The following is a 13,119-nucleotide window of genomic DNA, read 5'->3' on the forward strand; positions in this document are numbered from 1 at the left end:
GCTTCAACCTCATCCCAATCCTTCTTAAGACGAGTTCTCTATTTGTAAGCTGCCAGCTTCCTTGGGGCATTGTCTCCATGGGTGTCTCTTTTATTTTTAAAAAGATTTATTCATTTATTTATTTGAGATAAGTTGCTGAGAGAGACGGAGAGACAGAGAGAGAGAGAGAGAGAGAGAGAGAGAGAGAGCTTCCATTCACTGGTTTACTCCCAAAAATGGCGACAGCTGCTGGGGCTGGGGCTGGGCCAGCCAGGAGACAGGAACTCCATCTAGGTCTCCCATGTGGCTGGCAGGGGCCAGAGCACTTGGTTCATCTGCTGCTGCTTTCCCAGGTTCATTAGTAGGGAGCTGGATCAGAAGTGGAGCAGCCAGGACTTGAACTGGCACTCATATGGGATGCAGGCTGGCAGCTTAAACAGCTGTGCCACAACACTGACCCCATAAGCTTTTAATAAAAACTTAGTGATTTCATCATTTTCCCCTGGATTCCCTGTCAATTGGATTTTTGTTCTTGTTTAAATTTTAGCAGAATTCTTCTTGCCCTTTACAAACTGATGTCTTATCTTTCTTAGTGCCTTAGACTGTTCAGATGTGTTATAACAACTTAGTATGAGTTAATTTAGGTGCAGAATATTTTTTAAATTCATGCATCAGTTATACATTTACATAAATTTTTGAAGATGCCTTCATCTATCTATATACTAATCAATATCTATCTTTCTTGGTTAACTCTTTTGATATCTAGATGTATCCTCATAGGTAACCTTATTTCCAAGTAGAATTTGGCAATGAGTTGGCACCTGGTATATATATATTTCTGGTTTTTCTTATTCAGTGGATATATGCACACAAGTCCTATGTATATGTAATATTTGTCTTTCTTTTCTTTAGGGTTGTTTATGAGGACTTTAAGTAGCGAAAGTCAATCTCAATGTTTTACCTGTGGTTCTAGTTAGGGTTTTCAAACCAAAGTTACAGTCTTATATTCTTTGATTTTTTTTTTCTGTCAATACAAGAGTAACTTTGCAAGAAAAAAAATCTGAAAAATTCCTCAAGGCATCTGGGATGCAGTGGACTGCTTTGGGATTCTCTAACATATGGTTACTCCTGTATCTGTTAGGACTCTGGGTGGCAAATGACAGGCTCATCTGAACTTAATAAAGAAGGGGCTGAGTGGAACAGGACCGAGAAGGAAAGAAGGGCCCACACTAGGAGGGCTCCAGGAACGTGATTATGGACTAAAACGAGCCTTGAAAATCTTAGGTATCTGTGTTACTTGTGGTCACAGATGCAGTGGGTATTTAGCATGGTGGAGGTGGGGGAGGGGAGGGCACCTTTAAATTTCTTTCCTGTGTTTGAGGTATTCTCTACCTTTCTAAGAAAAAAAAAAAAGAAAAAAATGTAAAAAAAATTCCCCCCCTTTTCATTGCACCTGATGTGTATCTGGGTGACGTCTGCTTCGCCGTTCAGATTTGGGTCATCCGTTATGGTTGTACGAGGGCTGCCGTGTGGCTCGGTGGCTGGAGTTCCAGGGGTGCTAAAAGGAGCTGTGGTGTCTATGCCCAGCAGTGGGGCAGAGCAGTCTACACTGGCCCGTCTGGCGGTGGTGTTCCTGACCTTGAGATTCTGTAAACTAATAAATCTTTCACCAGTTCTTCCTTGGCTTAACTAGCCAGAGTGGCTTCTATTGTTTACAACTAAGAACCTTGACAGACCAATAAATTAGACCTGGCAGTTCAGAAGGTTGCAACTGCAACTTTCTCTTTTCAATTTTGCTTCTGGTCTATTTAATACTGATTTTGGAACGTGATGACTGGGGGCCATGTGAACTATGGGCTGAAGGACCTTGCCCTGACAAGATAATAACACGCAGCTTCAGATACTAAATTACCCCAAACTGCTCATGAGAGACTGCAAGCCCTTTCTTTTTCTTTTTTTTAAGATTTTATTTATTTATTTATTTGAGAGGCAGAGTTACAGACAGTGAGAGGGAGAGACAGAGAAAGGTCTTCCATCTGCTGGTTCACTTCCCAGATGGCTGCAATGGCTAGAGCTGTGCCGATCCAAAGCCAGGAGCCAGGAGCTTCTTCTGGGTCTCCCACATGGGTGCAGGGGCCTAAGGACTTGGGCCATCTTCTACTGCTTTTCTAGGCCACAGCAGAGAGCTGGATCAGAAGAGGAGCAGCCAGGTCTCAAACCAGTGCCCATATGGGATGCTGGCGCTGCAGGCGGAGGATTAACCTCCTGTGCCACAGCGCCAGCCTCTTGCAAGCCCTTTCTCATGGCAGCATTTGCTGGGGCAGGGGGTATGTGCTGAAGTCACAAACAATGCTCCATCTCAGGCCTCATCTAAACTTGTTTGCTTCTTGCTGTGGCTGTGCATCTGCTGTGGGTGGCAGGGGTGGGGTGTGGCTGGGTGCTGTCATCACCCTCACCACACACAACCACCCTCTAGAACCTTGCTGGTGACCTTGGCAGAGGTGTGAGTGCCCTGGAGGGTCCTGCATGGCACAATGAAAAGGCCTGGCCCTGGAGGGACATCTGTGCCTCCTACGCAAACTCCAAGGCCAGTGCTGGTCACTTGTCCCCTTCCAAGGCCTAAGGTCCCCCTGCCCTGCTGTGTGCCGGAAGTCAGAGAGCTGGACATGTGTGGTGAGTGGCATTTGTGGCCACCATGGTTGGGCCACTCTTCCGTCACCCACGTCCAAGTGCACCTGCTCTAGAGCGTGTTTCACAGTCACCTTGCTGAATCTGCGCATCTGACAGTGCTGAGTAGATCCCAGGAGGCTCTTTCCATGCGACTGAGACCTACAGTGAAGCAGACAGATGAATTTTGCAGAACAGCAAAATAAAACCAGACCTGACGTTCAGCTTATGAACAGCGCTGAGTGAGCCCTGGAGTTTGTTAAGTACATGATTCTCGTTGACATGGCTTATGTTGGATTCTTTGCAGGGACAGTCGTGGGAGGATGGGCGGGGGGTAGCCAGTTACTTGAACAGATTAAAGCTGCTGGTGTAAGTGAATCCAAGGCATCTGATGAGACGGGTCGAACTCCCATCGAACTTCACCTTCAGGTGTCATGTACTCATCTTAGTTGGAGCTGGTTGAAATACTTTACCATGTGCTTCTGGATTCTAGCCGCAAATCAGGGGTGACGTTCACACTGCCCAGAAGCAAGCCCTTGAAGGCCATTCTTCACCTGCTTTGAGTGGGACACTTAAAATGCTAATTAGCAAAATACACAGTCTCTGAGCTCCAAGCGGCTGGGCTGTAGGAGACCTCTTCCTGCTGCAGTTTTGGGAGAAGAGTGTGGAAGCAGGAAGCCAAGGAATACATGGGATCCTCGGAGATATGTTTACCTGGACTTATAAATGTCAGGGAAACACTTCACTGTGTGCAGCCTCTTCTATAAAATGGGCTCCTGTTTTTACAGTTAAAATCAGAAGTTTAGGGGCCAGCATTGCGGGTTAAGCTGCCGCCTATGATACCAGCATCCCATATGGGCACCGGTTCGAGTCCTGGCTGCTCCACTTCTGATCCAGCTCACTGCTAATGTGTCTGGGAAAGCAGTGAAAGATTGCTGAAGTGCTTGGGCCCCTGCACCCATGTGGGAGAACCAGATGGAGTTCTGGGCTTCTGGCTTCGGCCTGGCCCAGCTCTGGCTGTTGTGGCCGTTGTAGGAGTGAACCTGCAATTAGAAGGTCTCTCTCTCTCTCTCTTTCTGCATTTCAAATAAATAAAAAATAAATCTTAAAAAAAGATTAGAAGTTTAAACTCTACTCCCTTTCTTAGGATGCTAACAAGTTATCTGAACCTCATTTTCTCCCTCTGGGAAAAATTAATGGGACTTAATTCCCAGGCTTGTTGTGAGCATTGGATGAAAGTGTGTGCTAGGGGTCCTAGCACATGGAACTAGTTCAGGAAATGAAGATCGTCTCTGTTCCACTTAGTGTTGGCTGCTGGGACTTTGGCCTCGGGTATCAGAAAGATACAGGCGTTTGTGTCTGATGTATGAAGGCCAGCATTCACTGTGATGTTTGGTATTTCTTCAACCAGTCTTAACTTAAAGCATATATCTCATGCTCAGGGATCACAGGAGCTGGAATTCTTTATTTTTTTATTTTTTGTACTTTGGATATTTATATTTATTAAATAAAAGTTTTTTTTTAAAAGGCAGAATTACAGAGAAAAGGAGAGACACCGAGAGAGCGAGAGAGAGATCTTCCATCTGTCACAGATGGCCACAACAGTCAGGACTGAGCCAGGCTAAAGCCAGGAGCCAGGAGATTCATCCTGGTCTCCTACATGGGTGGCAGTAGCCCAAGCACTAGGGCCATCTTCCACTGCTTTTCTCAGGCCATCAGCAGGGAACTGGATGGGAAGTGGAGCAGAGGGGACATGAACTGGTGCCCAAATGGGATGCCAGCGTCACAGGCAGTGTCCTTACCAGCTATACCACAACACTGGCCAGTGCATGATTGACTTGTCAAACAGACTACAGAATGGGTTCATGATCCTTCTTATAACAAAGACAAGCTCTCGTTCTCATGTTGAAGGTGTCCCTTGAAACGTTTTCTGGAATGTATTCTAGGACCGGATATCCATGACTTCTTCTAGATGACAGGTCACCATGTGATTTCCACGACTCCACTAAGATATTGACAGGAGGAAAGGAACTCAAGTGTTGGAAAGATTGGTCTCTAGCCGATCGTGATAAAGATATTGTACCTTGAGCACCAATCCTGTAGTGAAAGGACTGTCCACCTGAATTCACACCAACTATGGCAGACAAAGGGATGCTGGTCATCCGGTTCTTGTTTAATCCCCATGGGGAATCCGCTGCCTTCACAGGTACCATCAAAGCCCGGCACAGGTGGTCCTAAAATTCCTGATAGAGAGTAATAGTCTTTATCATCCATAAATGGAAATGGGTTTACTGTGGGATTCCCTTTAAAAGAAGTGCCAGAACACGAATGCTTGGTTGATTCTTGCTTGATCGGTACTGAGAATGGAGAATCTGGATTTATTTTGCTATTTCCTCCTAGACATGAGCTGCTGAAGGCTCCATCTGGGTCTGGTTTTATGTACTGGACAAGGTTAAGCTGGCCGGACACACCGTTGGACATGGCACTGTCGACTTCCTCATTCTTGGGAAAAGGGACCTCTTGAGCACCTTTCTCGTGTGTGTCTGGACTTGGAACCACATCCCAGCTTGCACTGGATCCAGTAGAGGAGCCAGAAGCAGTGTAGCTGAAGGCATTGTTTATAGGGCTACAGATAGATCCCACAGTGCTGGCTGTTGGGCTGGAAAGCGTGGTTCTGTTATTTGTGTTGGAAGGGCTGGAAACAGCACCTTGAGTTGTTGATATTTGCAGGGCTAGACACGGAGGATCGCAGAGTTACGTTATTAGGGCTGGAGACCGGAGATTTTACACTGCAATGGCTTGGAGGGCTGGAAATAGGGGATTTCATGCTACTTAATGGACTTGAGAGAGGAGAGCCCACGTTGCTAGCGCTTGTGTGGCTGTGCGACCTGGAGCTTCGATTTTCCACGTTAGGGGAGCATGTCAGAGGAGTTCCCTGGGTGATAGGGCTGTGCACTGGGAAGTTTCCAAAGCTGGCTGTGGTGGAGGATACAGAGTTGATGCCAGCAGGGCTGCAGACTGAAGATGGCATGTTCAGAGGGCTGCAAACAGAGGGGCTCTTCTCATGACACATGATGGGGCTTTTAACAATGGCGCGCATGACCCCACCATTCATGGAGCTTCCAGAGTCAGGCATAAATGACCTCAAGGGTCTGCTCACACTACCGAGAGTGGAAGGGCGATGGCCATTTTCTTTGTAAAATTTTACCAGCTGCTCAACATTTTGATAAATCTTGGCTGGATTCATGCTTCCTTGTTGGTTCTGTGGATCATATGTATAGTCAGCATCCCTTATGGAATCCATGTATAAACCCATAGATTCAGCTACAGTTGCTGAAAGTTCCTTGGACTCCAGCTCAATTTTAATATCAGATGTTACAATCCCAGACCGATTACTGTCTTGCTGAAGGCAGGGGAGTAGTTCGTGTTTTCCTTCGCTGCTTCCTTGAGTACTGTTGTTTGGAATAGCACCGGAAACACAGCTCACATTGACAATCTCCATGTAGCTGCTCTCATTGGTCCTCTCTGTAGATCCCAGGGTAGATTGCTCCACAGTCTGAGAAACTTGACCCCACCGTCATTCCATATCTAGACCTTCAGGGAGACTGTGGTAGCCTTTGGTCTCCATAGCTGCCTCGGCCGGGGTCCATCTCTCGCCGTCGACCTGTTGCAGCGCTTGCCACCGCCACGACACCCCTACTGCGGAGCCCCCAGAAATCCAACCACATCCAGGCCAGTGAGCGCCGCTCTCCCTGCAGCGGGAGAGCCGGAGGCAGCTGCGCTCTCGCACTCAGGTGACTGCACAGGCTTCCTCGGAGCAGCCTGAAGTTGGCTCGCATCTCCGGGGCCCAATGACACCCCGGGCGGGCGCGCAGGGGCTGAGAGCAGGGGGCAGGGGCAGGGCCAGGACCGGCAGAGGAGGGAGGGAGGGAGGGCGGGCGAGAGCCCGGAGGAGGAGTCTGGAATTTTTTAAAAATCTGAACTATACGATAGCAATACTAGTATTTGCTTGTTAGTGGTTGCATTATAAACATACCCCAAGAGAGCCTGTTTCTTAAGGAATTATGAAGGCTGATATGCTTACATCAATTTGTGATTTTCGCCCTCAAAACTAATTACAAGTATCTTCTACAACATACTGTTGAATAGTTTTGGCTTGTATTAATATGAACTGCCCAAAGGTGATTTGAAACCTGTGAAGGGTGCTGTTCCCCTGGATGTCCTGTTCACTGAGGCACCGGCTACCACTCTGGTACACCTGCAGACTGAGGAGGCCAGTTGGAATAACTGTGGGGTAAAGAGCTCATCACTAATCTTTTTTCTGGTCTTGCCTCCCACATTTAAGTTGACCAAGTGCATTTTATTATACTTCATACTTTATATTCATTTTAAAGATAAGCCGAACCAACACAAAACATAAAATGTAAGTAATAAGCCTGCCCATGGTTGATAGGGAGTGTGATTCTTTGAAAAAGCTCGCAACTGAAGAGTAGGGTGGGGAGCGTTGTGCTAGGGGAATGGCTTCAGCTCCTTCATTTAATTCTTAAAACAAGCCTGTGAGGTAGGAGTTGTCCTCACGTAGCAGACAAGGAAGCAGAGGCTCAGAGATGTTAATACACTTGGACAAGACATAGCTGTAAGGGGCGAACCAAAGAATTAAACTCAAAATCCACACGTTTTTTAATTTGCCGAGGGAGACAGGCAGATCGAAGTAGAGTGGTTTCCAGATAAAAATGGAAGTCTTCTTGTCAACAAAAGACACCACGTCATTAAAAGACAAATCAGAATCTAGGATGGGATGTCTGCACTGCGGGTTGCCAAGGAAGGATTAATATCCAGACATGTAAGGGACATCAGCAAAATGAAAAAAGACAAACAGCTGAACGGAAAAACAAGCGGGGAATCCATCAGGAATTCACAGGAGAGCTGAAAGACCAAACACCATCATGTGAAGATGATCAACTCCACTAACAAGGGAAGCAAATCAAGATACAACTGGATTCTGTTGCATTCCCATCATATTGAAAACAGTACCTCTGATAAGAAGGGTTGATAGTGGTGGGCATTTGACCCAGTGGTTAAGATGCCGATATCCCACATTAGAGTACCTGGGTTCCATGCCCTCCTGCTCCTGGCTCCAGCTGCCTGTTAGTGCAGACCCTGGGAGGCAACGGGTGGTGGTGGTTCAAGCACTTGGGTTTCCGCCACCCACGTCACTACCTTGACTGAGTTCCTGGCCCAAAAAAAGGGACTCCTTACTATACTGCTGTATTCAAAGTAGCTCCCTATTCCCACTCCTGCCGTACCTTCTCCTACTTCGTCCACGGCACTGCCACTCCCTGGCAGCTTTTTCTTTCTTGTTTGCAGTCTCATCCCCCATGGAGGTCAGGAGCATCTGTGTTCTTCTCCCTGGTGTGTCCCCGACGACTCTGACTGTCGCAGTGTGTATTATGCTTATTGTTTAGGTCGATGCCCAGTGTACATGGGCTGCGAGAATGGTTTGTTCCCATCACGGGGATGTGAGACCCGAGAGGTTGGAGGCACAGCTGAACCTATCAGGCGGCCACAAATTTCTGCATCGAGGAATTGCACTCTAGACCCCGTGGTTGCTTTTCTTCACACAGTGGTGACTGCAGAGCCCAGATTGAGAGCCGCATCTGGACTGCACCTGTCATTGTCTGGCCTGCGAGCCAAGAACGGCTTTGACAGGTGAACGTTTGCAATCAGTGTGACATTGGGAGACACCAGCTTGCAACGCCAAAGAGGCAAAAATGCTATCAAATAAATAAATTCCATTGTCCTCATTAGTAGATCTTTATTACTAAAAATTACATGCAATTTCATGAGATTTTGAATTTCCTCAGTACAAAAGGTTATGGGTGTTTGTCTTCTCTGTTGTTATCCAAGGACTTGCTCAATATCCTTGATATTTTAAAAAAAGGTTATTTATTTATTTGAAAGAGTTACAGAGAGGGAGAGGCAGAGTTAGGGGGAGAGGGAGGGATGAAGGGAGGGAGAGAGAGAGAGAGAGAGAGAGAGACAGAGACAGAGAGAGAGACAGATTTTCCATCTTTTGGCTCACTTCCCAAATGGCTGCAGTGGCCCAGGGCTGGGCCAGGGTGAAAGCTAGGAGCCAGGAGCTTCCTCCAGGAACCCCACATGGGTTCAGGGGCCCAAGTACTAGGACCGTCCTCCACCATCTTAGCTGGAACACCAGCAGGGAACGGGATTGGAAGTGTACCAGCTGGGACAAGAACTGGCACCCATTTGGGGTGCTGGTGTGACAAGCAGCAGTCCAATTTGCTATGCCACAACTCCAGCCCCTAAAATATCTTTGATTTTGCCTCTTGGCTCACAAAGTATAAATTATTTATGTCTGGCTCTTTGCAGAAAATGTCAACCCCTACTGAGGGAGTGATCTCAGGGTTACCTAACTGTGACTGTTAAAGGTGGGGCAAAAGCAGACTTCAGTGGACCAATCAAATCCAAGATATGCTTCTGCTAGAGTCTCACCTGCAGCATGGAACAGCCTTGGACTTCAGCAGGGCACTGAGAAACTGGTTTTGGCACTGACCATTCATGGGAGTCTTGAAGGTCTTTGCATGAGTCCACCACTATGTGCTGAACATTAAAATGATTTAATTTTGGAGGCCAGCATTGTGGCGTAGCAGGTAAAACCGCTGCTTGCAATGCCAACATCCCATATGAACACCAATTCCAGTCCTAGTTGCTCTACTTTGGACCTAGCTCCCTGCTAATACACATGGGAAGGCAGCAGAGGATGGTCTGAGTGCTTGGATCTCTGCTTCCCACATGGGAGACCAGGACAGAGTTCTAGGCTCCTGTTGCAGCCATTTGGGGAGTGAACCCACAGATGGAAGATCTCTCTCTCTCTCTCTGTGTGTGTGTGTGTGTCTCTCCCTCTCATTCTATCACTCTACCTTTCAAATAACTAAAGTAAATCTAAAATTAACTATTAAAATGGTTTAGTCTTGGTTTTGCCTACCATGGCCTGTTACCCACTTTTTCTAGCACTTTCCTGAGGTCATTGGGCAGATTATATCATGGAAGATCCAGCTCCCAGGATCACTCTTCCCCTTCATACTTAAGCTAAAATGGGCCGCACCATACCCTGTGAGAAGCTCAGGACCTTCCCTGCACTCTGATCATTTGATCATGTCTGGGGCTTCCATTTTCTGGCTCGCTCTCTGAATGCCTGCCTGCTGCCAGCCCTGCCCGCCACTGCCTACTCCGTGTCTACACAGCCTGCGTCTGTAGTCCGGCAGAGGAACACCAGCACCAGCCCTACTGCAGGGCCCAGGGAGGTGGAGGGAGTGGAATTGCACATTATCTTTTAATTCTGTTGTCTGTGAACCTCCTGAACCACTGTGGTGTGTTTCCTTCTGCTTACCATGGAAGTCAGTTCATACAGAGAATGCTGGCATTGAACCTTAGGGTTCGAGAATGCCCAGAAATGACCCAGCAGTTGTGTACCTGGGAATATACCCAAGAGAACTGAAAACATGTGTTTATAGAAAACTTGCACATGAATGTTTAGAGCAGCAGTATTCATAGGAACCCAAAGTGGAAAACCACCCAAGTATCAGTCGAGTGGGAAGTGGATCCAGAAAATGTGGAATATCATTCAGCCATAGAGAATGCTTATACTTGCTACAATGTACTTGAACTTGAGAACATTATGCTAAGTGAATGGAAGCATCACAAAAGGTCTCATGTTGCCTGGTTCCATTTTAATGAAATGTTCACCCTAGGCAAACCTAAAGGACCATAAAGTAGACTCATGGATAGAGGGGAAGTGGAGTGACTGTCACCGGGCTAGGGTTTCTTTCTGAGCTGATGACAATATTCTTGAATTGGTGGTAATAGTTGCACCTCTTGTGTATATACTAAGAACCACAGAACTGTCCACTTTAAGTACTAAATTTTACGGTATGTGAATTATATCTCAGTTTTTAAAAAACACGTAAGGAGCTGGTATTTAACCTAGCAGCTAAGACACCTGCATACCACATCAGAGGGCCTGGGGTTAATTCCTAGTTCCACTCCTGATTCCAGCTTCCTCCTAGTGTGTACCTGGAGAGGCAGAAACTTATGGCTCAAGTAGTTGGATCCCTGCCACTTACGTGGGAAACCTGGATTGAGGCATTTGGGAAGTGAACCAGCAGATGGGAGCTCTGTTTGTCTATCCACCTGTCTGTCTTTCTCTGCCTCTCAAATAAATAGATAACTTAAAAAATGCCCAGAAGCCCATGGAATGAGTGATAGGTACAAAAAAATGATATGATTTGCTTTGCTCAGATAAAGATAAATGAACTGTGAGAGATCCCTGGGACCCCTGGTATGCCACTGCTCACTGATGGGCTGGTTCAGCAAAAATGGGAAACCCATGTGCTTGCATCTCTTGGTAACAGCTGGCGTGGCCTCTCAGAAATGTTCACGTGGCTTCTGGTGAACTTCATGGTCCTCACTCTAACAGCTCCCCAGTCCTGGCAGGTGCATTGCAGAAGCAGTCACACATGGCCCTGTGTTGCAGACTTAGGAGCCCTCAGGTGGCCACGTGAGGACCCTAAGCTGCCATGGCTGTGAGCTTGCTTGCCAGCTTCCCATAGCATTAGCTCCAGGAGCTTGTCCAAAGACGTGGCCAAGCACCTGTCTGCCCACTGCGTCTCTTAGATGAGTGAGCTCTTGTCTCACTGAGGACATCAGTGACCTTGACTCTTCCTTCTTGCCTTCATTCTCACCAGAATGACCCTTGTCACCTCACTCATGACTTGTGTGATGATGTGTAGGGACAGTCCTATATAGCTTAGAGGACATTTGTGTTCAAGGGAACAGCAGTTATAGCAATGCCTGGCATGTAGACAGCTCTTCCCAGCCTACAAAGGTTTGCCCTGTTGTTATGCCAAGTGGATTTTTAAAAATTATTTTTATTTATTTGAGAGACAGAGAGAGTGAGACAGAGAACACATGAGCTCCCATCTGCTGATTCACACCCCAAAGCCTGCAACAGCTGGGGCTGGGTCAGGTTGAAATAGGGAGCCTGGAACTCAACCCTGTGTGGGTGGCAGGAACCCAATCACTTGAACCACCACCAGTGCCCCACAGGGTCTGCATTGGCAGAATGCGGGAGTCAGGTCCCTGAGCACTGGTCCTCTGACATGGTACGGGCATCCCGACTGGCAGATTAACTATTTGGCCAAGCACCTGCATCCATGTGGCTCTTGGGACAGCCTTAGGTGCCAGTGGGTGTTATTTCCATTCCCCTGAGAGGGAATCTGGTTCAGTCACTGGTTCAAGTTAAATTGAGATTATAACCCAGGTCAGCTGAGGTCAGATTTAGGCTTGTTTCTATTCTATACTATGACCACCTCAATGCTGACATCTGGGTTTCAGAAAAATATGTAGATGACTATCGATTTTAGGTTTGATACCAAGGCTTCTTAGATATTTTCCAAATCAGCAAATACATATTAAAGCTCGGTTTTAGCTATTTTTGTCTGGTTGGAATTTCAAGTATGCCTTACGTCGGCTTAAAACCAAATTTGAACTGATTATATAATTATGAGAGGGAATGTTCTTTTGAATAGTGAATATTCATTTTGCACAGAAATAGTAAAAAGTGGCTTATTTAACTAATGCATACTTAGAGGACCCTCAATCAGAGCAGACAGCTACATCAGTTTTGAAACTGAAATGCTGGAATTTATTTGGGTACCCTGGATACAGAGGGTTGTTTTGGAAAATCTGAATGCCTCGGCCTTATTCCTGGACAGGGAATGTTCTTATTTATAAAAAACCAAACCACCAGCACAGAAAAGAGCCTGTTTAACACATGCAACATTGTGTCTTTTGTTATGGTGAGGTGTTGAGACAAGAATCAAGACCAGAAGTGTACTGTCTAAATGTATAGTTTGTCGGTTTTTTAAAATCGTTTTAATTTTACAGATAAGGTATGACATTGATAATCAAAATAAAGACATGTGCATTTGGTGAAGTCATTAACTCCACAAGAAAAACAGAAAGTGTTCTTAAGGATTATTTCTTTTTAAATGTTTAATGATAAAACCTTACAGGAATGGGACAAATAGGGTAAGGGAAATTGGAAATTTAATTTTCTATGTCTTTTATCTGAGGAATTCTTTGGTGAGAGTTATTTTTGAAACTGAAACTTTTCAGTTTAAAAATAGAAGTGAAGAAATAGGAACAGATTGGAGTCTGCAGGAAAAGACGGTAGCGAGGGAAACAGGACTACTGCGGGCAGGCTCCGAGCTGGGCGCCCCTGTGCCGCTGCCCCGTGGGATTCCTCGGGGACTGTGTCGGTGCCCAGGCGTGAGGTTGCTGCTGAGGTCGGCACGGTGGGTACAGAGTTTGATGAGAACAGCTTGAGAGAAACTATAGATGGCTTCCAGGATTCCGCACGTCATGCTCTCACACATTCACTGCTGATCTCCA

At 46.5% G+C, this 13,119-nt stretch overlaps 2 protein-coding genes across 2 annotated transcripts in view; one reads left to right on the plus strand and one right to left on the minus strand.

Annotated features, from left to right (window-relative positions):
* Positions 1 to 13,119, plus strand: part of METTL24 (methyltransferase like 24) — a 126,788-nt gene that overhangs the window by 9,725 nt on the left and 103,944 nt on the right. The window lies entirely within an intron of this gene.
* On the minus strand, positions 4,497 to 6,402 carry LOC103349910 (mineralocorticoid receptor-like). The gene is given in 3 exon segments (XM_008263633.4): positions 4,497 to 4,803; positions 4,805 to 5,350; positions 5,352 to 6,402. Coding segments are annotated over 3 exon segments (1,776 nt in total). The 5' UTR covers positions 6,275 to 6,402.

The sequence above is a fragment of the Oryctolagus cuniculus genome, chromosome 5 (genome assembly GCF_964237555.1).
Source record: "Oryctolagus cuniculus chromosome 5, mOryCun1.1, whole genome shotgun sequence".
Lineage (NCBI taxonomy): Eukaryota > Metazoa > Chordata > Mammalia > Lagomorpha > Leporidae > Oryctolagus > Oryctolagus cuniculus.